This window comes from Ochotona curzoniae, unplaced genomic scaffold, assembly GCF_017591425.1.
Source record: "Ochotona curzoniae isolate NIBS_2020 unplaced genomic scaffold, NIBS_Ocur_1.0 contig_3819, whole genome shotgun sequence".
NCBI classification, from domain to species: domain Eukaryota; kingdom Metazoa; phylum Chordata; class Mammalia; order Lagomorpha; family Ochotonidae; genus Ochotona; species Ochotona curzoniae.
The window spans coordinates 15,053,248-15,078,453 of record NW_024466004.1 but is presented as its reverse complement, the minus strand read 5'-3'; the positions used below and the strand labels follow the sequence as shown (position 1 = coordinate 15,078,453).

At 40.7% G+C, this 25,206-nt stretch overlaps 1 protein-coding gene across 1 annotated transcript in view; it reads left to right on the top strand.

Annotated features, from left to right (window-relative positions):
* The window catches only part of PKHD1 (PKHD1 ciliary IPT domain containing fibrocystin/polyductin), a 405,478-nt gene that overhangs the window by 31,214 nt on the left and 349,058 nt on the right, over window positions 1-25,206 (top strand). The window contains exons 18-27 of the mRNA XM_040983008.1: window positions 428-570; window positions 1,996-2,123; window positions 2,763-2,932; window positions 5,836-5,974; window positions 9,313-9,443; window positions 14,110-14,294; window positions 15,174-15,296; window positions 16,475-16,580; window positions 16,987-17,262; window positions 23,272-23,402. Coding sequence (XP_040838942.1) covers window positions 428-570; window positions 1,996-2,123; window positions 2,763-2,932; window positions 5,836-5,974; window positions 9,313-9,443; window positions 14,110-14,294; window positions 15,174-15,296; window positions 16,475-16,580; window positions 16,987-17,262; window positions 23,272-23,402 — 1,532 coding nt within the window. The remainder of the gene's footprint in view (window positions 1-427; window positions 571-1,995; window positions 2,124-2,762; window positions 2,933-5,835; window positions 5,975-9,312; window positions 9,444-14,109; window positions 14,295-15,173; window positions 15,297-16,474; window positions 16,581-16,986; window positions 17,263-23,271; window positions 23,403-25,206) is intronic.

The following is a 25,206-nucleotide window of genomic DNA, read 5'->3' as shown; positions in this document are numbered from 1 at the left end:
TCTCCTATCCATTCTCTGAAAATATCTCCTTTCTTTTAAAATGTGATATATTTTATATGCAGAGAGAAAAAAAATAGGGTAGAGACAGGGATGGAGGGAGGGAAAGAAAGCACCTCTACATTCCCATTCTTTGCATCACTCCCCAGTGAGTACCACAAGTCTGGGCTGAGACTGAACCCAAGGGCTGGGCACTCGATTCAGCTCTCCCTTATGACTGGCAGGAACTTAATTATTTGAGTCATCATTATTACATCCAATGGCAGGGAGCTAGAATCAGGAATCTGAGATGGTTATTGAACTCAGGCACTCTGATACAGATCATGAGCATCTCAATCAGTATCTTAACCACTTGGCCAAACACACCCCAGGAACTCTGTCTTGTTTAATATTGATACCTATCTTCCTGTTTTATCTGAACTACATGCAGGCCTGGAAGGTTCCCTTTCTGATGGAAATCCCACCAGTGGGACAGAGCCCTTCTGTGGCAGGTTCAGCCTCCATCAGCCTAAATACCTTGTTATAACTCCGCCAGCTACCCAGAAAGGCCATTGGCTAGATCAACATACACATGTGAGTAGCAGGGGGGCAAGGGTAGGGAATAATACGATCCTTTAGAAAATAGAATTCTAAAAATAGGATCACAGGGAGGTGATCACTGTGATTTGTCAAAGACTTTTCAGGTTGAGGTTTCATGTTCTTAACAGGTATTTCAAACACCCTTGACCTCATGCATTGTTACTCGGGAAGCCTTTGTATCAGCTGTAAGACCTATGGCAGGTTTGATCAGCTCTACTGTTTCCTTTGGTTGCTGAGAGTGCAGACTCCATAATCATTGAGTAGTGTTAAATCATGACTGTGCATTCTGCATGCCCTTGCTGTCTTACGTCATATTTACATCCTATTTAGTGTCATAGATTCAAAATAGGTAAGTGTGTGTCACAACTCTCAGGAGGATCTAGTAAAGTGCGTGCACTGTGGTAAGAACTTAGTGAACACTGTTTATTATTTAGTTGTTACTGATAAACATGATATGTTTGTTTTTTATTGCAACAATTTAAATTATTTTAATTAGTATAAACAGATTTTATTTCATAGATACATAAAATTCTAAGAAGATAACTATACGCACTTTGCTTCAGTTATTTTTCACTTATTTTTCAGTTATTTTCAGTTGTTTTTCTTCATAAGAGGTGCCCTCACTTGGTTTTCTTGGAACTAGAGTGGGTCTTGTTGGGGTGGTGGAGCTTGGGGCAGTAATTCCTTGTCTTTTCCTAGTCAGGGTGCAGTGGAAGTTAGGGATGAACAATTCAGGTCAGAGGCTGAACACATCTTCATGTTCTGTCTACTTCAAAAGCTTCTGATGGTATGGTTTTGCTCTATAATTAGAGCTGGAAATATATGAAGACAGTTTCAGATACCACAACTGGGACTGTGTTTTGGCATTTAGTGCACAGAGTCAGGATTATTGCTAAACATCCTTTTATGTATAGGACAACTTCCAAAACAAACCTGTGTACCCCCATGTCATAGTGCTAATGGTGAAGAAGTCTGTTTTAGATCAATTTGCTTATTTCCTATAAACGGTCCAGAGCTAGAAGATGACTTACAGAAAGTCTGTAAGATCATTGGTAAAAATTCCTGATCTTGAGTCTTCTCTTTCCAAATAACATTGTACTTAATTGAGTTAGAAAGCAAGTGTTCTTGGAGTTCGAGTTGAACTGAGACCTAAAGGACTTATCAAGTTTGCTCAAGGTGGCACAGGTAATTGGGTTAGAACAAAGTATCTTCCAACAGATCTATTGTAGGGAATAAATAGCAATGCACTATAAATCATTTTGTTATCTCTAGCTAGACTGGTAGGCTCCAGAAGGGCAGGGATGCTCTCTTTTCTGGCTTGTGGTAAGATTTTAAGACCATAGATTCCCAAGAAGATGCAGCTTGAATGGCTCTGTGGCATTAATAGATATAACTGAAATGCTTGTTTGATATTCTTAGCTGTGTATAGCATACAAAGGCCACACAAATAGGATTCTGAAGATGACTGTATTCTTCACACTTGGCTCTCAAAACATCATGAAGAATACCACCTGTGATTGGAGTCTCACTGGGATCAATCCCAACAGGTATCTGATGGATGGGGCAAGTGTAGGTTCTGCCCACTGGGAGGATTATACTGTGGTCCAAGTATTAATGATTAGGCTTGAACATTCCACATTTGACAAATAGGTTGATTCAAGAGCATTGTTGAGAAAGCAAAACTTGCTAGGAGGAATCTGACTTGTGTCATAAGGATAGAATCAATCATACAATGGCTCAAATCTTAAGATTTGGGAGGGACCTCAGAGAATATTCATTGGTATGACAGATGTGAAAAACTAGAGATGTGGGAATTTCCAGATTATCAAAATGCATTTAGTTAGTAAATCTGGAATTAAAGTCTGGCACTTTGATCCTGTGATTGCACATTCCATATATTTCACATTGGTCTTATAAGTAAATTTAAAGTTAAATGAGCATGGCAAGGTCCATGAATACATCTGTTCAATATATAAAATTGTGGTTTGAAAATGTTGTGACATTGAATATCGTGGAATGAATGCTTGATTCAATGCCAGATACTTATCTGAGTCCATCTTGGTGGCATGTTTGCACATGAGGCAGATGGGGCTGTTTGAGTACAAGGGTTCAGGTGGTCTCTCTTCTTGGAAGAGGGTTTTAGATGCTCTCTTTGAGGCCCATTTCTACTTTGTATCATTTTGCAGCTGGCAGTTCAAGTGCAAGAACCTCTGGGAGACTTGTGTACGTCGCATCCATGGTCTCCAGCCGCCTCTAGCGAACTCCCCATTGCTGGTTAGGATCGAACTCCTCCCTCTGCCTGAGACGGGCCTGCTGTATGTGGATGAAGTTATTATTGCAGACACAAATATAACAGGTGACTGTCAACTTTGCTGTCCTCCATGGGCCTGTCAAATGGGCTTTCCTCACAAGGGATGATGTTTTAAATAGGAAAGGAATAGATAATTGTCTGCCTTGCCTGCTTTGGTTCTAGAAAGCAACTGGGGTTTGGATTGCCTGCCCTGAGTCTCTTTCTTTCCAGCAATTTCTCCTTTTTCAGTCTACCAAGATGCTTGTTTTTGCTGTTTCTCTGTTTTTCTTTTCTGCAGTAATTGCAATTTTATCACTTTCTTGTTGAGGAGCCTTGCTTTTTCTCATTATAAATTGAGTAATTTTTTCCTACTTAGTATGTGTTGAATTCTTTACCTAGTGGAGGGCTAAGCATGTGATTATAGAACTGAAATTTAAGTTAAAAGAAAAAATATGAAAGGTAAGAGGAGGGGAATGAAAGCTTTAGGGAGAGGATGGAGAGGGTGTGGAATATCACTATGTTCCTAAGTTTGTATATATATAAAATATACATAATTGGTCACCTTACATACAAAAAATAATTTAAAAAAATATTCCGAATCGAATTATACTGAAGATTAGCTCTCAGTTACTCACAGTTACTACGACCAGTACATGTCCTGAGCATAGTAAGTGCTTAATAATGTAAAAAAAAAAACTATTGCTATCATTAGTATTATGCCATCAGGATTTGCTCACCTTTCCAGTAATTAATATCTGTCATACTGAGTTCTAGAAGGAACATAGAAATTATATGATCTTGTAAATGGGGTTAAAGGTTTGATTTCTGACGTTTAAGAAAGAGCAAGATTTGGAAGGTAAGCATTTCATCCAGAAGGAATGCCCTTATCCTTCCTTGTTTTTTCTTTTTTTCTTCTTTCCTCTCCTCTCCTCTCTTTCCTTCTCTTCCTTTCCCTCACTTATCTTCCTTTATCTTTTTTTCTTTTCTTTCTTCTTCCTTCCCTCCCTCCTTCCTCTCTTTATCTGTTCCATTTATTTTTGATTTACCTAAAATGAGAATTTTCCTAAAACTCTCATTTAGAAGTGTAAGGGTTCCTCCTTGTTCTCCCTCCTCCCTCCCTTGTTTTCCTTATTCCTTTCCCCCAGGTTATTACAGTAGCATATTCATTTGCTTTACAGTGACAAGCTTAACTTTCTGATATATAAAGATGTCATGGCATAGTAAGTAGAGGGAAAAAAAACTAACAGAAAATAAAAATTGAAATACTATTATTACTCATGAATATAGACACGTTTTGTACAGTTAATTCACAGTATGCTAATCTCACCTATAGAGATAAATTGTTTTGTGCTTTATGTACTAATTGTCACAGATCAGAGAGACCATATAATATTTGTCTTATAAGGACTGGCTTATTTTACTAAGTAGAAAGGTTTGTAGTTGGGTATATTTTGTTGCAAACAGTAAAATTTTACTTTTTTTTGATAGCTAGGTACCATTCCAAAATGTATCCGTACCATGTTGCCTTTATCCAGTTTATAGCTGACCCTTATCCTCCTTTCTGTTTATCCAAATCCCTCCATTCATTTTGTTCTGAGTTCACTCTTGGCTCCTTCTTCCATGAAGTCTTCTTGAATTTCTCTTGAGCTTTAGTGGATCCCTGTTGACTCTCCTTGCCAGTAATTTCAGGGACACAGTGTCATTCAGGATACCTACTGAGCTTGGCCACATGCCATGTATACCCACAGCCAAGCCAGATCATACAGTTTGCTGTTAGGGCTCTCTGGTGTCAAAATTTTGCTCACTTTCACTTTATTATAAAATTCCTTATGACTTAGGGGATCAACTTTCATGTTTTCATACCTTCTTTCCTTCCCCAAGATGAAAAAGATGACATAGTAATTTATTTATTGACTTGCAGAAAGTGCAGGTTTTTAAGCCCTTTTCCTGAAAAATGGAGAGTTGAGGTCAGGAGAGCTTGGGAATAGGTGGCAATGGAATTCTGTCTCAATCCTGAAACTGAACATTATTGATTCTTAACTAAATTCAGATTTTACGTGTCTTAATAGTTAAAGTCATTTTGGAATTTTCTTGGTCAGACTGGACCATAGCTTCTTGTTTCAGATTTTATTCATTTTGTGACACAATTTAAAGGTGTGCTGTGCTAAGCATTGGGCATGCAAAACCAAGTAAGAAAAGGATGCTGCCCAACTACTTAGTTGTCTTGATTGTAACCAGTCTTAGGGAAGAAGCGTTTATCCAGTGCATAGCAGGAGGGCATAGGGGTTTTTAAAACATGTTCTAGAAGTCATCTTAAATCTGCTGTCTTGCTAAAGCTTTATGTCATGGTTCTCACTGTTCACATCACAGTAACATGAGAACTGATAATTGCATTTGCTGTGACCCCGAGAATCTAATATATTAATAAATGTTTAAAAATTTGATCTTAGAGAGCCTATGTTGATTATCTAGGTGATACCCAGCATGAGTGGGGATATCAGAATCAGCACAGTGCACTGCTTTTACACAGAGCTGATGCCACACTGTGGATTAGCACTCTACGTCAGGGTTCGTTAGCAGGTTAGGCTGTACATCCCTAGAGTTCTCAGGGAAAGGAGGAAGGAAGGGAGGAAAAGAGACATCGATAATGTGTATGAGGGTGCTCTGAGGTACAGTGTGACATGTGGCTGGCTCATGGCTTACAGAACTTTGCTGTGATGGACTCCATCTTTCTCTTAAGTCATGCACTTTCCTTCTGGCAGTAAACCAATGGTGAATCCTCTTTGGTGAAAGTGACCTCAGCGGTGAACATGACCTCTTTCATTTTGCTTGGTGACACCAGATAGGCAGGACTCTCTCCTTTATGTGTGTGCTGGAGTCTTAGTAGCTCACCATCTCTGGTTGAGATTTTCCATTCAGCAAGTCTGGGGTTCTTCCGTACTAACTGGATCATTGATATTGCTTTCTAGTTTCTCAGGCTGGTTCTGGAACTGCTCGCCCTGGTGGGAATCTGGTGGAATCAATCCTAGTGACAGGATCCCCTCCAGTCTACAATATAACCTCATGGTTGCTGGGGTGTGGTACAGATCTACCCCTCATCATTGCACGGTAAGGAGTGGTTTTTATATATCTTTCCTTGCTTGGGATGGCCGATTGACTTGGAGGGCACAGAAGTGGAAGTTTTACTAGAGAAACCTACCTATCTTACTGCTTAAAGCAGTAGTTTTCAAACCCGAGACAGTAGTCCCATTTTGACTTGGAGGTTTTATACTCTAGCTCTCCACGGATGCATGTGGGAGGGCAGTGGAGGCCCCAAGCACTGCTGCTCACATAGGAATCCTTGAGAGAGTTCTGGATTCCTACTGCAGCCTGCTTCAACTTTGATTCTTGTGGCAATTTGGGAAATAAATTTGTCCCTGTCTGCACATCTACTTCTCAAAACTATAAAGAGTTCTTTCAATCTTTAAAGATCCTCAGAGTGTCAGACTCATTATGTCTGTGGCAGAGTCTCAGAATTTGTAATTTTCATGAGTTCCTGAGTGATGATGGACCTGCAGATGTGGGGACTGTAGTTGGAGAACTTGTTCCTATTGAACTTTCCAAATGGGACATTATGAAATTGATCTTTTAAAATTTCATTTTATTGACTTTTAAAATTTTTATTTTTAGTTGAAAGAGTCACACAGGGAGGAAGGTGGGAGGAAGGGAGGAGAGGGGACAGAGAGAGAGAGAGAGAGAAAGATGAAGAAAGAGTTTTCCTTACACTCACTTTTTTTTTTCAAATGACTGTAATGGTGAGAGCTGATTCCATTTGAGGCTGGAAGCCACAATCTTCTTCAGGGTCTTTCACATGAGTTCAGGGTTCCAAAGCAATGGGCCCTCTGATGATTTTTCAGGTTGCTAAAAGGGAGCTAGAGCAGAAAAGGGGCAGCTGGGACTTTAATCAGGTCCATTTGGGATGCCAGTACCATAGGCAGAGGATTAGCCTCTATGACACTGAGTCCACCTGTAATTTCTTTTTTATTTGTTTAAAAAGAAGCTGCATTTTATGCATCTCACAAGATCAACTATCATTGGTTTCTGTGTGCCTCATTGCATTGAAGGAAAATGAAATAGTCCAAGGCACAAAGACAGGTAGTACCTAGAATTCACCACCAGATGGCACCAGAGTCTCATAAGTATTATTTTATTTTATTTTATTTTTTTATACTCCAGCATTTTAGCAATAGTTTATAAAGCAATAACTAAATACCAAGTTCTTCTAAGTCACTGTAATACATGTATCCTCTGACTTACCCTTTTAATTTTTCATTTACACCTCAGTTGGGCACAAATAACTGAAATGTTCTGTTTTTTCTTTATGTATTTATATATGGGGAAAGAGCTGGGGAAAACATATAAGCACCCAAACCAATTGTTAAAACTTGGAATTAAAACAGTGAAAATTTTTGAAATTCATGCTTAGTTTTCTCATGACACACATCTCCCATAAACTTTTTTGAATACTCTGTATATATGTTTTTATACTTTCCATCTTGTTCCAATGTCAGTTCTTCTACCTGCAATATAAGGGGTCAGTTTACCTAATGCAGATGCAGAAAACCTGAACCTTTGCTCCACTTTTCTTGATTTTGAACCGTTTTTTCCTGGTCCTCTGGGTGAAGAAGACAGTAAAACCATACTAGAAAAGAAGAGATGAAAGAGTTTCAAGGACAAACAGGATCTGATTGGCAGATCCCAAATACCAAAGTCACTAATTCCAAGATAATAGAGGCTAGTTCAGATGACTGTGAACAAGTTTACACTTAAAATGGAAAGTAGTCGGGCCCGACGCGGTGGCGCAGTGGATAAGGTCCTCACCTTACATGCCCGGGATCCCATATGGGCACCGGTTCTATCCCGGCAGCCCCGCTTCCCTTCCAGCTCCCTGCCTGTGGCCCAGGAAAGCAGTGGAGGACGGCCCAAAGCTTTGGGACCCTGCACCCGCGTGAGAGACCCGGAAGAGGCTCCTGGCTTCGGACCAGCATAGCATTGGCCGTTGGGCTCACTTGGGGAGTGAATCATCGGACGGAAGATCTTCCTCTCTGTCTCTCCTCTCTGTATATCCGCCTTTCCAATAAAAATAAAATAAATCTTAAAAAAAAATAGATAGTAGTCAGGTTTCCTCTGAGTTTCCTGTAAGGTCTTGAGCTCCTTCCAATAGCTTTTGGTATGAGCGGAACAACCTTCAGACTAGATTCTCCCAAATGTCTATCCCAACCCAGCCAGGGTCACTCTATCCTCGTGTTTCTACATATGCAGATGAACATGCATCACTTAAATAATGTTATTGATAGAAATCATATATGTCCATGCTGAAATTTTAGAAAATATAGAAAGGCACTTAAAGGTTAAAAATTAATGGGAATTTATCAGGTAGGAGATGACCTCTAGTAATACAGCGTGTCCGTATTTGAATAGCCTTCCCCAATAAATGTTTTGAAGCACTTATGCCTATATATATTTGCTTTTAAAGACACAAATGGGTATGAATTATATGTTTGTCATGCATCTGTTTCATATAAAGGTATATCGTTGGACTATTTTCCTATTTCATCAAATTTCCTTCTCAAATTATTTCTGATGACTGTCTTGGCTGGTTTAACATAATAGTGATAACATCACAGACATGGCTCAGACTTGTGGAGGAAGGGACCAGCCGATTCAGTGCCTGCTTCTTGATTCATAAATGACACCTTCTGGCTGTGTCCTTGCGCGGCAGAAGCTAGGAGGGTCTCTCTGGAGTTATAGAGGGATGATGAGGGATAGCTTCCTTCATGGGAGGTCGACCCTCCCTCACCTTTAGGAGGTGATCCAATTGCCTCTCCACAAGCCACATATTCCCCTACCAAGAACTTGAGTATTCAGATGAACCATGATAATTGCGAGGAAGCACAAACGTTTGGTCCATAGCAATATATGAGAAGCACTCCATCTCACAGTGTGTCACAGTGGACTGAACCAGTTGATTCTATTAACAGCAGGATCTGGCAGGCAATGTGCTTTAAACACAGGAATTAGATTAGAACGTGGCCAGCTGTTGGCCATGTTTCCGTGCTGGTAGTGGGTGGGGAAGCGTTTGAGCCAGGGAACCCTGATTTCTCATTTGCCTTCTCATTGCCCTTCTGTGCTCTGGAACCAGAGCACTAATGCTCAGACTTCAACTTTATCTGCTGCCTCTGCTGCCAGGATCAAGGGAGTGAGAGGACTGGGACGTTTAAAAATCAACCTAGTGTTATTACTGCGCTTTTTCTGGTGTTATCAGAGAAGAGCATCCAGTATTTGGGAGCTTGTTCTCAGAGCCTGGAACCCTGGTGTTTGAGATGAAGTTATACTCAGCCTAGCTCAGCATCTCAGCATGTCTTACTAGCTTCTGTGGTTAATGCTTTGCTTTTGACATGCCACAGCTCTGTGCCCACCAGCGGAACTGAAAAAGGGACTGGACTGGTCCAGTGGACAACACAGAGACTGCGGAGGACAAGTCCACCTTTGGGAGGACACTTTCGCATCCACCTTCCCAATGATGCAGTAATTCCTGGTAAAGGGGAAAGAGTGTGTGTGTATGTGTGTGTGTGATGTCACTTACGTATTTAGGGGCATTCCCAAGGAAGTTCAGCAACTACCAGGTTTCAGATGCAGTGATGGTCTTAAAGATATTTGTTAACTTTTCAGCTTCTGAAAATTATTTTCTTAAAAAGATTTGGAAAGGGATTTATTAATGTGATCCTAATCTTTTGTTGTTGTTGTTGTTGTTGTTAATGTGGAAACAGAAGATTAGCTTCCTGTGCCCATTATCATAACGATCCCAAATGTGGTGGTTGAATATGATAGGAACTTGTTCTTCCTAGTTCTGGGGCCAGAAGTTCAAGTCAGCTTGTCAGTGGGGCCACGCTCCCTCTGAAGACTCTAGCGGAGGAGGTGTTACTTGCCCCTTTTAGCTTTGGCAGCTGCCAGCACTCTGTCTGCCTTTCTCCAACCCTGGCCTTCCTGGTTGCATGCTGCTGCTAGTTCTGTCTCAGCATTCTCTGCCCATCCCATAAGGTCACAGGTTATTACCTCCAGGAGAATGGGTAATCCAGCCTACCTACCCCCTCTGGAGATCTGTAACTTAATCAGATCTTTGCCATGTAAGATAAAATTCATTCTTTCACCTTTTGAGGCAGTGTTCATCATGTATCATGGCAGCAGGATACTGCCCTAACTTTCAGGAGCCAGCACTCAGCACACTTCAATTGAGCTTTGCTGAGGGCCATGCAAAGAGTCGATGGCAAGGCCTACATGTGAACCCAGGTATATGGGGTTCTCTAGTTAGCCTTCTTCTCTATAGAATATTCTAGGCTATGATCTATCATCGTCAGGGTCTTTCTGAATTAAGCTCAGTGGTGACATCATACACCAGTGTGGATTTTTATGCTTAGAGCAATATAGAAAGACCTTTCAGATTCACCCTTAAATTTTTTTTTAAAGATTTATTTTATTTTTATTGGAAAGGCGGATATACAGAGAGGAGAGACAGAGAGGAAGATCTTCCGTCCGATGATTCACTCCCCAAGTGAGCGCAATGGCCGATACTATGCCGATCTGAAGCCAGGAGCCTCCTCTGGGTGTCCCACGCGGGTGCAGGGTCCCAAAGCTTTGGGGCGTCCTCAACTGCTTTCCCAGGCCACAGGCAGGGAGCTGGATGGGAAGCGGGGCAGCCGGGATTAGAACCGGCGCCCGCATGGTATCCTGGGCGTGCAAGGCGAGGACCTTAACCACTGCGCCATCGCACCGGGCACTACCCTTAAATTTTTAATTAAATATTTTATTTTTTTATTGGAAAGGCAAATGTACAGAGAAGAGGAGAGACAGAGAGAAAGATCTTCCGTCTGATAATTCACTCCCCAAGTGACCGTAGTGGTTGGTGCTGTGCTGATCCAAAGCCAGAAGCCAGGAACTTCTTCCAGGTCTCCCACACAGGTGCAGGGTTCCAAGGCTTTGGGCTGTCCTCAACTGCTTTCCCAGGCCACAAGCAGGGAGTTAGATGGGAAGTGGAGCTACCGGGATTAGAACCGGCACCCATATGGGATCCCAGTGCGTTCAAGGCAAGGAATTTAACCATTACGCTATCACGCCAGGCCCAGCCTTTAAATTTTCAAGAACACATATTTTTATAAGGAATAACGATTAGAATTGCTTCAAAAAGGATGTGGAAATGGCATTGAAAGGTAACTTTGAGGCAAAAGAATTTTGAAATCCTCACTTTTTCATAGTATGTGTTCTGATGAGTGTTTTGATAACCCTTTGTATGAATGGAATTAAAAAAAAATTAGCACTATAAATTTTACGAAGCCCTCTCGTATGTTGCTCATTTGTAAGAAACGAATCAGAGAAGAAGAGGCTCTGGAGAACTCAAGAGAAGCTGTGTAATAGTTTTTGTCACCCCATGTTAGATTGTGTATAAATGTTAGAATAATATAATGCTATGTTAGAATGATAATATATTAGAATGCTAGAATGGAATGTTATTGTTGGGCAGTGTGAGATTCCTTTGTGCTGAAATAACTGCTACTTTGCTAGGCCAGAAGGCGCCTGGACTTTGGGAGGATTCCGCTTTAGCGATAAATCTGTTCTTTGCTGCCTTGCAACTTCGTGAACCCAGGTGCAGGGGGGCAAAGGCGCAATTTTTCTCCAGTCTCAAGAACAGGAGGAAGATAAGGGTGTGAGAATGGGATGAGCCATAAAGATGACAGGTATGGAAACAGAACAGACTCCCTGTGCCTAAAGACCATAAAAATTAATGTGTCTAAGATTGTTACTTCTGATGTATTTCCCAGCCCAAAAGGGCCTATATAATCTTCTGTCTTAGGCTAGTTCTGTCCGACCGCCTGCCCGCTTGGCTGGCCTGTGTGCCCCAAGTACGGTCTCATCCCAGCATGCTGGCGCAATAAACTCCGTTTGCTGTTTGAATTACCAGCGAGACTCTTTGTCATTCTCTTGGGGTTGACTAGTTCGCACCCTGATGTCAGGGGACTTTAGCCCGAACTCTAACACCCAGAAAAATGTTGTTAAGATTGCAAATGATCTTGGGCCCGATGCAATAGCGTAGTGGTTAAAGTCCTCACCTTGCACGCACCTGGATCCCATATGGGCACTGGTTCTAATCCCAGCAGCCCTGCTGCCCATCCAGCTCCCTGCTTGTCGTCTAGGAAAGCAGTCGAGGACGGCCCAAAGCCTTGAGACCCTGCACCCGTTTGGGAGACCTGAAGGAAGCTCTGGCTTCTGGCTTCGGATTGGCTCAGCTCCGGCCGTTGCGGCAGCTTGGGGAGTGAATCAATGGATGGAAAATCTTCCTCTCTGCTTCTCCTCCTCTGTGTATATCCGCCTTTCCAATAAAAAAATAAAATAAATCTTAAAAAAAAAAAAAGATTGCAAATAATCTTACTGGGGAGGAATAACGGGAGCATGTGTTTTTTTATAATAGGGAACTCGAGGACCCTGGCAATGAAGATGTGACTGTAGGCAGATTAAGTGCTAACAATGACCTCCCCCGTGAAGCCAACTCAAGGGACTAAACAGAGTTTATGCGCTGTGGGCGACCACCCCAGACCCCCGCCCTGCTGCCTAGGGGGCGTGGCGGAAGCCTAACCCTCCCCTTGCCCCGAGGCTCAGCCTTCAAGCCTGGAGAGTGACCTGGCTAGAAGGTCAAGGGGAGTATGCCTAACCGTGACCTCTGACATCACCGGAAGATCTAGGGAGATAGACGTGTCATACAGCCAATTACAGCATCTTTGGTGGGAGTGGCGTCTGCCGGAAGGCTCCCTCCTGCCCGCCCCTTCCTTACCCTTTAAAACCCGTAACCCGTGCTGGGTGAAGCGGTCATTCCCTGCCAGCCTGTCCTCGCTGCTTATTGCGGCCAAATGCCACCGTTTGCCTCACCTTCGGTGACCTCGGGGCCTGGTGGCAGGTCTAAATCCCGAGAATCCGCAGCGACACTTTTCTGCCACTACTTTCTGCTGCTCTTGTTCCTCCATTCACTGCTTGGAAAGCAACTGGGGACAGTGCGCCTGAACCTGGCCCCTCTGCGTGCTGAGGATCTGGGATAGCTGTCATGGCGCAGTGAATTAGGCGACTCAGAAGCTTGACTGCCTCAGACTCGGATTCCTGCTATCCCGGAGGGCAGAAAACTAAAGGTTGAAAGGCTGGGGACTCCCTCACTCACATGAGGAATTCAAATGGGGTTCTGGCCTCCTGGTGGCTTGGCCTAGCCCTGGTTTCTGTGGGCATTTGGGGGAGTGAAGTCATGGTTTGAAATCTTTCACTCTGCCTTTCAAGGATATGAGAATGAGGAAACAAAACTGAAGGTGCTGAGCATTTAGATTCATGCGTAACTATAGATTTTTTTTTCAGAGGTTGGGAATTTTGTTAGAGATTACTTGTCGAGACAGTATGGAATTCAAAAAGGTTCTTGCATAAGCAGAGGGCAACCCGTGTTCTAAGCTAAGCTTGCCTTTTGGGGTTGGGCTTCATTTTCATGTGTAAGAGGGCTGTTAGGGTACCTGAATGACCCACTTCTCTGGGGGTTTTAGGGAGTAGCTAATGAAATGGAAACTTTTGGTCAAGTATGAAGCAGAGTTCAAACAGACAGCATTGTTATTTCTCTGTGGGCATGTGGAATAGGGAAGCAGGTGGTTGGGCTTAAAGGAAATTCTAATAGAGAAACCGAAGTTAAATGCCAACATTCCCCAGCTGGGTTAGCTAACTTTTTATGGGTGTCAGCTGCTCTCTGCCTTCCCCTACTCTGAAAAGTGGCCAACTTTTCTCTGTTCACAGGACCAGCTAACTTTTTCCAGGGAAAATCCAATATTTAATTAGCATTTCAGTCATTGCAAAGGTGTCTGGGCAGTGTGTGCAGGTGATGGTTGAGATTGTTTCATCTGGAAGAATTGTGCTCTCGGCTTGTTACAGTTTGGCATTATGTGGCATTGACACCGGATATTAGGGTGGTAGAAGTGGGCATTTACTTGCCTTTGCCTTAGTGTAACTAAATTACATCTAACTGAAGCTGGGCATTCTCTTAAAGATACATTTGACTTCGGAGTTTTCTGAAAATTTCATAGGCATCCTGGTGTTTGTTCTCTGATCTCCTAGTTGATGAGACCCTGAAAAGTGGGTTGGTTAGTGGCTGACTCACCTGTTTTGTATCTCCAACCTTTCTCTCACAGATGTCTCTGTGCATATTTCTGCTAATCAGCTTCAGAAACTCTTGGAGAACAATGCCGACAACTTCACATCCAGGTTCCTCCGTGTTAGTGACTTCACGGTAGAAGAGCAGCTGAACTCTTGCTATGAGCATGTTTGGGCACTTTCCTGGTCCGCTCAGATTGGGGACTTGCCCAATTTTATCAAGGTATATATATCATCCCTTTGGTATCAATTAAAAGTGTTTTAGAGAAATTTTGCAGAAAGGAAGGAATTAGAATTATATAAATGAAAATTGTTGTGAATTATTAATTTTGTTGGAATATTCAAATTTTAAAAATCCCGTGATCTTTATTTCTGGAAGTTTTACACACATTTTATACCTCATATCCCTGATTAAAGATTTTAAACCAAACCATTCCTTCCTTAACTTAGAGTGGGGATGGAAGTCAGTGGTCAGTGGCCACTGTGCAAGAATTTTGTGTCTGCTATTGGATAATTTAAGCAGATGTGATTGGCTTACATTATCATGGGGGCAGATGGCATAGCAGAAGGAAGTTTAGAAAAGGATTTGCTGTCTTTAGATAATGACAAAACCAGATGCTCTTGCATATTTAGGTTTTTAAAAATAACGTAATGATTATCAAGCATTTGGTTGTTACAAATGAAGCCCAAGATGAAATTTTGTCTTGGGTGGGTGATGTTGGGGATCATCTGATTTTCAAAGTCCTGAAGTGGAGACAGAGGAAGCATGGGGGTCCTTGCTCTTACTCCTTCCTTCTCTTTAAATTTTTTTTTATTATATTTTGATTGTGAACATATAAAATAGAGAAGGCCATAAGAAAACTATTTCAGTACTCGTAAGATTAGTTTGTTTTACCTCTTTTAATGTTCAGTTTGCAAATGTACGTTCCTCTAATCCACTGGAACATTTTATCATTTACTCTTTCTAGATTTCAGTTCTTTCAGTTTCACGTTTTGGCTATCTAGTGATATTTAACAGAATGAAAATCTATTTTATCATTTGTTTTAATTAGTAGTAGATTCCTGTTACATGACAGAATTTTCAGAAATGTAACCACTTCAGGTCTCTGGTGAAAATCTTACTGGCCAGAATCCTGTTGCAACTGCCCGAGTGGTCTATGATGGTGGAGTTTTTCTTGGACCCATATTTGGAGACATGTTGGCAACTGCCAGCCAACACCCTCAGGTAAGAATGGATGAGGGATTAAAATGCAAACACACGTTTCCAATTCTAAGTTGGCTACTCACTGATTTATAATAAGGGCTAATGAATTTACCAGCTGAAGGTAATTTTTCCAATTGGTAAAATGAAGGTGATTTTGGTTATCCTCATTCTAAAACTTCCAGAGCAAGTATAAAGTACCATGAAAATGTTAATGATTTGTGGCATAATATTCAAATTATTGACACTATTGTTCCAAGGTAAAGAAATTGAGAACTTATTGGTAAATATGATTAATACTGCCACACAGGGGCACTGGAAAGCTAATGAACTAAGACAGCTTCTTTTGTTGTTACAGTGTTCCTCCTTTTTCCTCTGTCTATATCCTGATTTAAAACTCTTTGCTATCAATTTTAGAAAAATATAGAATACAAAACCACTACGGAATAATCTAGCTAACACCTGAGCACCTAAATGTCAACACTGATATATATTCATTATTCATCATTACAGAAAAAAAGCATTATCAATAAATTATAATGTTACTTATTTCTGCCAATATAATACTCTACATTCACAAGGAAATACTTTTATATCCTGTCTGTGCTTTAACTCATGTTTATAGTCAGAAAACCAATTGAGTTGCGTGTTTTCCACCGTCTTGATTTCTAATTATTTTTAGGTCTATTAGATTGACATTGGTTCCAATGAAAGGGAAAGATATAAAATCTTGTTGTGGGACATGCCAGTCTAGAATGAAGAAATACCCGAAATTAGAAATCCAGAAACACTCCAGTTTTTAACTATGTACTCATGTAGTGATGGTGGAAGAGGTGGCACCTGCTGTGGTGGTGTTTATTAACAAAGGAAGGGCTTTTTCCATAAAGTATGTAGTGAGTTGCAAATAGAATGATAAGGAGTTCTTGTGCAGTTTAAGGAAATTTATTTCTATGTGACAGATGTAATTTCCTCAAGATTTACCATATTTAATGTTAGCAAGGATTTCATAATATCTGAGATCCTCTTAGGAAAGCTTGGAATGTTTGGAGGCATTCAATACAGTTTAAGGTCGATACTGAGAAACTAGAATAAAGACATGAGAGCAAGTAAATCATTAACACACTTTAATTTGAGGAAAATTCACAAGTGCTTTGTGAATACCCTGTGTATATGAAATGTTTTTAATTGTTTTTCTTTGTCAGGTAGTTGTGCGAGTGAATGACATACCAGCTCAATGCTTAGGTTCCTGTTCTTTCCGGTTCCTTCAGGAGTCAACACCCTGCATCTATTCTGTGGAATATTCCATTGGTATGCTTGAGACTTGGGACTGGAACAGGCATAAACTTTAGAGTGACTTTGCTAGGGATCAGATAGGTGGGAATGGGGTAGGGTGTAGATTATATATAATTCATAGGTGGAGGTTGAATAATGCAGCAGAAAGTGCATTTTTGATCAAACCAATGGATATGATCATGGGGAGTCAATTTTTGAGGTAAAGTGCTTAATCTTTGGTAATCCCTCATGATTTAAAATTTAAAATGGGAGTGATGCACCATAAAAATAAATGCAGATGCTTAATAGTTTTATTGATATTTAACTCTGCATTAGGAGCAGAGATGTGAGAGGAAATGGACATCTGATGTAAGAGGGTGGTCTCCTAAGTAGAGTGGTATCAGTGAGAAATATCTATTTTTAATTTCTTCCCTCCTTTAAGATCATGACATCAACCTACTGGTTTATATTAATGGAACGGGCTTCTCTGATGATGCCAAGGCCCTGCAAGTTACAGTGAGCAACGCAAACTGTGAAGTTGTTTTCTCAAATCAAACTGATGTGGTTTGTCGGACAGACTTGCTGCCGGTTGGAACTCATCAGGTCTCCATGTTGGTGAGACCCTGTGGTCTTGCTGTCAGTGCCAGTGGAGAAGACCTTCTCCTTAAAGTGGTGCCCCGACTGGATGCTGTAGAGCCTTCTAGAGCTGCAGAGATTGGTAATCTGGGGGAGGGCCTGCCAATGCATCTGCTCCAGGGAAGCTAATATGCTGGCTGTTATGTAGATCCTGCATGTTGTGAATCTCACATAGACTATAACAGCTTTCTGAGTTTTGAATATTTCTTGTAATGAGCAAATAACGTGAATCTTAAATGAACTTACCTGACACATCAAGCATTATAGTTTGGCTATGACAGTCTCAGCCACAATTGGGTCAGTGATGGCATCATTGGGTCCATTGCACAAGCGGAAAAATACATTGGATTTGGACTTAGGACATATGCTTGCATTTTTGTTTTGCCACATGTCAGATGTGTGACCTTAGAATTTGCAGTTACTTCTGTGTTAGTTTCCTAAAAAAATGCTGATGGTGAAATCTGTAACATTATTCCATCATTCCTTGAATTCCTCTGCTACCTACTATAAACCTGCATGCTTAAAGTTGCCTTGAAAGAATTAGCCACATTTTTCAGGCGAGATAATGCTGAAAGTAGAGTGATTTGCATAAGGTGAGAGCCAAAACCGTAGTACAAATTGGAACTGTTTGATGCCAAGCTCTTTACTGCTCCCACGAGAAGGCTTAGAAAGTTATTAGAAAATGCATATCATAAAAATAGCATGCATGAGTTTTATATGTTTTGAATCACTAAAACATTGTTTTCCATAAATTTCAACATACCGTTGTGCGTGTAACACTGTGTTACAAAATAAGCCTAAGGTACTTGACTTACAGGCTGCCTAATTTAGTGTGGAGTGGGAAAGCCCCTTTACATGTACAAATGTTTGAAAATTTTGAAATACCGGGTATGCTCAAACATTATTAGAAAGTTTGTACATATGTAGTGTTTCAAAATTTTGTGTTTGCCAACATACACTTGGTGCTCAGCCTGCATGCAATGCTGGCTACCACATGAGGAGTGGGGAGTCCAGAGGGAAGTGAGTCTTGTCAGCGTTCATTCCAAAGATTGAATAGATCTTTCCATGACTTGCTGCTTTCTGGGAGTAAGAGCTATAAAATTGAACAGCTGGAGGACACTGGAGACACTGAGGAATACTCATACTTATGTTTGCTAATGTAAGAGATTCATTCATTTCAGAGCATAAAATGCCTTCTCTTAAGCCTTGGACTTTTGTCGTTGCTTATGCTGGGATCCAGTTATCTGCAACTTAGAACATATTTCAGAGCAGTGTGTTTTGTCCACAAACTCATTGTAACTAGTCATAGCTTATTTCTGGCTCCATTTTGCTAATCCCACCTCATTCCTATAATTAAAACAGAGCAAACAGCACTTGCCATCACTTCTTGATTTGAGGCAGATGGGTGACATGCAGTGCCCATAGTGAAGGATCATGATTCTTGTTTATTATAATAAATGTTGGTTTGTATTTAGGGCACATAATAGTCTTAGGGGATTTACAGGAAACTTTGATCTTCTTACAGTGTTGCCTTTGTAGACCATGTAAACCTTTTACTCCTCTGCTTGCCCCACTTGTGGGTTGTAGATGTCTCCAAGGAATGACTGACTCAGCTATCTTTGATTCCCTTGTGCAGAGTACTTTGCACAGGTAGGTTAGCCAGTTGGTTCAATTTTCCTGGAACTGAGAGGGATCCCAGGGTATAAGACTTTCAGTTTAAAAACTGAGATGCAGAAGTCTTAGTGGTAAACCTTGGTCCAAAATAAGAATGAGTTAATTAACCACTAGGGCATGCTGTACCAATGGTACTTAGTGAAGGGACTGAAAGTTCTAGAAGGATCATGTATCATTGTTATACATTTAATGAAAGATGGGGACTTCAGAGAAGAAATAGGTGCAAAGTAACTTTTGTTAAGACTAAGGGTATATATGGCCTGGTGCAGTGACTCAGTGGCTAAATTCTAACCTTGTATGGACCGGAATTCCATATAGGCACCACTTTGTATCTAAGCTGTGCTATTTCTCATCCAGCTTCCTGCTTTGTGGCATGGGGAAAGCAGACCTGGGGACCCTGTAGCTGTTGGGGGACCTGGACAAAGCTCCTGACTTATGGATTTGGATCACCTCAGCTTCAGCCATTTTGGCCACTTGGGGAGTGAACCAATGGATGGGAGATCTTTGTCTCTCCTCTCTGTAAATCTGACTTTCCAATAACAATAAATAAATCTTTAAAAAAGAAAGAAAACTAAATTTATCATGGTTTTGTCAGTCAGGATTTTTTTAAAACATTTTTTATGTTGAAATATTTGATCAATTTAGAATTTTCTTTGGTAAAGCATGTGAAGTAATTCAGATTTAATTTTTTCAGTCCTACCCACACATTTAATAAGTAACCGGTGTTTTTCATTTGAGAAATGTCCTGTTTTTTATATCCTGTAACCCCATGTGTACTTGGATTTCTTTCTAAATTTCCTGTTTTGCCCCATTGATGTGTCTATGAATATGTTCTATTTTAGTTAAAATTTAATTTTATTGTGACTGGTGTGGTGGCACAGTGGGTCAAGCCTCTCTTTGTGATCTTGGCATCCCAGGTCATTGTACCTGTTTTTCATGTCAGCAGTTCCATTTCAAATCCAACTCCTTGCTAATCTGGAAAAGCAGACAAAAATGGCTCCAGTGCTTGGCCCTTGACACTCATATGGGAGACCCAGGTGGAGGTCTTGGCTCCCAACTGTAGCCTGGCCCCGCTCTTCGGGGGAGTTCAGGTATAAGTGGAAGGTCTCTCTCCTCTCCCTCCCCCCCCTTTTTTTTTGTCATAATTCTTTAGCAATCATTTCAAAGGTTGCTTTCCTTCCATCTTAAATGTTTCTTGTCAAATTTGTTTCCTGATCTATTTACAACTTTTTTTAAAGATTTATTTTTATTGGAAAGGCAGATTTGTAGAAAGAGACACAGAGAAAGATCTGTCTGCTGATTCCCAAACTTTCATATATATATGAAATTTTAATTGAAAGAGACTGTCCATTCTTTAGGTCACTCCCCAAATACTTGCAACAACCTGGCTGGGGCAGACTGAAGTCAGGAACTAAGAATTCTGTTAAAGTCTTCAGTGTGGGTGACAGGCACCTAAGCACTTGCATCATGATCATTGGCTGCCTCCCAGGTGGCATTATTAGGAAGCTGGAGTCGGGAGTAAAGCTGGAACTCAAGCTGTGTACCCTGTTTCTTTTTTAAAGATTTTATTTTTATTTAAAATGCAGATTTTACAGAGAGAAGGAAAAATAGAGGTTCACTCCCCAAATGACTGCAACAGCCAGAGCTGAGCTATTAAAGCTGGGAGCCAGGATCCTCTTCTGGTTCTCCCGTGTGGGTGCAGGGTAGCAAGGACTTGGGCCATCCTCTGCTGCCTTACCAGAAAATAAGCAGAGAGCTGTATCTGAAGTAGAGTGGCCACGACATGAGTCGGTGCCATATGGGATGCAGCATGGCCATACTACCCTCTAGCCCATGTACTTTGGTATGAGTTTTAGTGACTTTAATAGCGCTCCAAATGCCTACACCTAACAATTTAGAAAATAATATAGAAGATATCTTCATCTTATTTTTGAAAACTTCCAGGTTACTTATTGTTTCCTTAAATTTAAAAGCATATCTAATTTTAACAAAGTCCTGTTTGTATTTGCATTGAAATTACGTTGATGTGTTTGTTTACTTTGCAAAAATATGATAGCTTAAATTTCATGCTATCCAGCTATTTTAGTATTCTTATCTAAGTTTTAATCCATTTACCAAGTTCTTTAGCAATCATTTCAAAGTTTGCTTTCCTTCCATCTGAAACGTTTCTTGTCAAATTTGTTTCCTGATAGATCTATTTACAACTTTTTAAAAAAGATTCATTTTTATTAGAAAGGCAGATTTGTAGAAAGAAGGAGAGGCATAGAGAAAGATCTGTCTGCTGATTCCCAAAGTGGCTGCAATGGCCGGAGCTGAGCCAATCTGAAGCCAGGAGGCAGGTGCCTCTTCAGGGTTTCTCACACAGGTGCAGGGTCTCAAGACTTTGGGCTATCCTTCATTGCTTTCCCAGGCCATAAGTAGGGAACTTGGTGGGAAGTGGTGCTGTTGGGACATAAACCAATGCCTATATAGGATGCTGGCACTCAGAAGTGGAGGATTAGGCGTGATAGTCATGACACTTGTCCCCTCCTGATTATATAATTTATGCTACTATTAGCTTTTGTTGAGTTTTATCCTCTATCTTTGAAGTTTATTGTAATTTTACTCAGGCCCTTTACAGCAAGTTATATATGTGATTTCAGTGTTAATGTCTTTAAAGATTTCCATCGAATTACATAAATTGTCCTTTATCTCCCTCACATGACTAGGGAGGAACACCTTTCACCTTTACCCTAGCCCTACTGTTAAGGAATACACATTTCACTCTGGTGGCCCTTCACCGCATCTCTGTAGTCCTTCTGCATTGCTGGTGGATACACATCATTTACTTCATTAGTAATAAATGAGTTATTTCTGTTAGCTGAGTCAAGTGTGGTTCCTCCAAAAGGAAAAGTGGACATACCAGCAATGGGTTCCGTCTCTCTTCTTGCCAACATGGACAGTGGGGAGCTGGGACTTTCTGTGGTAGCTCTTGAGTGGTCAATCGAGAAATCCTGGTGGCAGTGAGTGGTGATGCCTGTCTTTTCTATACCAACATGGTGCCCAGAGCTTTGTCTGTGTGGTATAACATGATAAAGGTAGAAGGGATAACATATCAAATAAAGGTTAGGATAGTGGGGACCGGTGAGCTCAGGGAAGATGCTTTCAGCAGGCTGCTTTTGTTGGACTCATAGCCTTTTTAAAAATAATATTCATTTTTTTGATTACATAGTTGAGAGGGATGCATGCCCATGTGGACCCACCAGTTAGGGTGTGGACGGTTGAGGCATAGGGTAAAGTGGATGAGACAACTACCTCCAATCTCCTTTTCCTTCTGGTATCTGGGAAAAGTGGAGACACAAAGAGGGCCAATCCCAACAACCCAACTGCATCAGTTCCTAGAATAGGGGAAGGCTTACCAGTGTCATCCCAGGGTCCCTGATATGGGGCATGTTCCAAGGATATTGCTTAAGTGGTTTTGATAATTTTGAGATACTGCTAATTTCATTGCTCCAAAGATAAGGAATCCTTCCAAGGTCCACTGGCTGACTGAGTCTCTATTCGCCCAGCTCTCTGGGAGAGCTGTCCAATTTTTTCAGCTCTCCATGGACCGTTATGTCTCCCATGAACATCTGGGCATGCTGTCCACCACACAGGCCTCAGCAACTGTGCAGCCCAGTTCTGACATGTGTACTCCATAGTCCGACCACATATCCTGTGATTTTCACCGTGTTTAGAGTTCTGAGAACAGTGATCCAGTTGAGGATGTTTCTAAAGATATCCCACCAGAGGTGACCCCAGACCTGGCACCTGTGTGTGTGTGCCAGCTAGTGCAGGGTCTGACTCAGTCCATCACCCATATCAGCTTACACACATACTGGTGGCTGTAGTCACCTTGTCAGTTCTGTCCTTGGCCCCATCTCATGCACAAACCAATGGATGCTGAGGCAAAGCCTACCACTGCCCACCACACACTTGCTCACATGCATCAGCAGGAGCTTCAGCCTACTCAAAGTGACCCCAATAGCTCCCACTAGACCTGCCCCCAGCCCTGATTCCTGTATGTGCAACAGACTGGGTCAGTCTGTCTCATATCCCATTCAACTCTTGTACACATCAGTGTTAGAGCCTAGCGTCATTGCTTCCCACCATGATACTTTAATTTACTTGGTTTACAAGGAAAAACATGCATTTTATGCATTTGGAAGGAATAATATTTTAGAACCCAGGGTAGAATTATCATTCAGAGACTATCCACTTTCTCGATTTGTGGTAGTATTGTATTTCAATGTTTTATTTTTAAAAGTTTTTTTTCCCTTGATTTGATCATTGCCCTGTATTTTTACTAGAGTTTTATTCATTTTCTCTCTTGTGGATAATTGATTTTGCCTGCCTGTATTTGTATGCATCCCCTTTACAAATGCTGTTTTTGCTTTAGGAGGAATTTGGGCTACTATCCGAGGCTCTAGTTTGGAGGGTGTCAGCCTGGTGCTATTTGGATCTCAGTCTTGTGCCATCAGTGTCACCACAAGCAGTTCACACAGAATTGAATGCAAAGTTCCATCCAGGGTAAGTGGATCCTTTTGGTATTTGCCTGTCTCAGGGTGCTATTTCCTGGTCTGATGAGGATTTTGAGTTTTTATACTTCCAATAGTTGCAATTAGAGCTTTCTATCAGAGTTGCCTTCAGTGTCATCAACATTCCTAACAGAACTGTGACCCCAAAGATGACTGTCTACAGAACAAAGACCCCCCCCCGAAATATAGCATTCAGAATATGCTTTTACCATGAGTCCTGTATTTTCATCTTTTCCAGTTACTTAAATATTATGAAATGCTTGCTTTTATATATAAACCACACAGAAATCCATTATGTCATGTACCTTAATTTGTTTATTCCCTGTTATTAGATAACTTCTAAATTTTTGCTGTAGTAAACAGCATAGATTTGATCATCCTAATAACTATACTTTGGGGTACTTTTAAAATAATAAATCAATATGAATTATTAAGATTTTTGTATGCATACAGAAATTTCTTTTCACTTTATACTCCCATTTGTGTCTCAGGGTTGTGGTTTTTTTTTTTTTTTTTGGTGCTTTGGCTAGCACTGGCTATTTTAATATTTGCCTTTTAATCGGTAAAATTTTACTGTTTGGATTTCGCTTATTAGCATGAATAATCATCAATAAAATATACTTTTAGTTTTGGTTAAATGATACATGCAGAAGTTAAAAGGAAAATATATAAAATCATGTTTTCATATTCTTTCTTCAGGGACCCCTTTCTGAAACAAGCACTTCTAACTACTTTGAATATAGCTAACATACCTTTTTTGTTAATGAAATATGTTTATGTTATTATAACTAAGTGTTGTTGGCAGAACCTGATAATATGTTTTCTTTGGTGATTATTTTACTCTTAGAGTCTCTATTCTGGCATAGAATATTTCATTTTTAATAAATATTCAGCTGTTTCCTTTTAAGGTTTATTTTGAAAGTCAGAATTAGTGCATGTTCTCTCTCTCTCTCTCTCTCTCTCAGAGAAACAGACCAAACTTGCATCTGTTGATTAATTTCCCCTTGATGAGTGCAACAGCATAGGGGCAGTATGAACCCAGAGCCAGGGTCTTGGCCCATCTTCTGCTGCTTTTCTCAGGCTATCAGCACGGAGCTTGGAACAGCAGAAATTCACCATCTTTTAAAAGCATTTTGTAATTACTTTTTTCCCTTAAATTTTCTCTTTTTCTATTTTAATTGAAATTAATCCTTTTCTAGGTCTGTTCATCCTACAACTTGCCTTTGTCTTACAAAAAATTTATTATTTGAGTAAACTGATAATACCAGTTACTTTTTCTTGAAGGTTTCTCTCTATTAATTGAAATGATTTATTTCTAGGATTATTCAGAAGATTTCAATAATCCCCGTTATTGTTTTTTGGGGTCATTTTTTCTTGTGATTCATAATTTTCTTTTTTGCTGATCATAATTTTGTAAAACATAATCTTTATTATTATATTTCAAGATTTATTTTTATTGGAAAGGCAGATTTACAGAGAGAAGGAAAGACGGAAAGATGTTCCATCTGCTGGTTCATTCCCCAGATGGCTGCAGTGGCCTGAGCTGAGCCAATCCAAAGCTTAAAACCAGGAGCTTCTTTGGGTATCCCAAGTAGATGAAGGGTCCTAAGGCCGTGACCATCCTCTACTGCTTTCCGAGGCCACAAGCAGGGAGCTGGATGGAAAGTGGAGCAGCCAGGGACTTGAACTGGTACCCATATGGGATGCTGGCATATGCGAGGCAGAGATTTAGCTAACGGGCCATTCTGCCAGGCCCAAGATTGTACTCTTTAGAAACATGTGAGAAAAATTTTCTG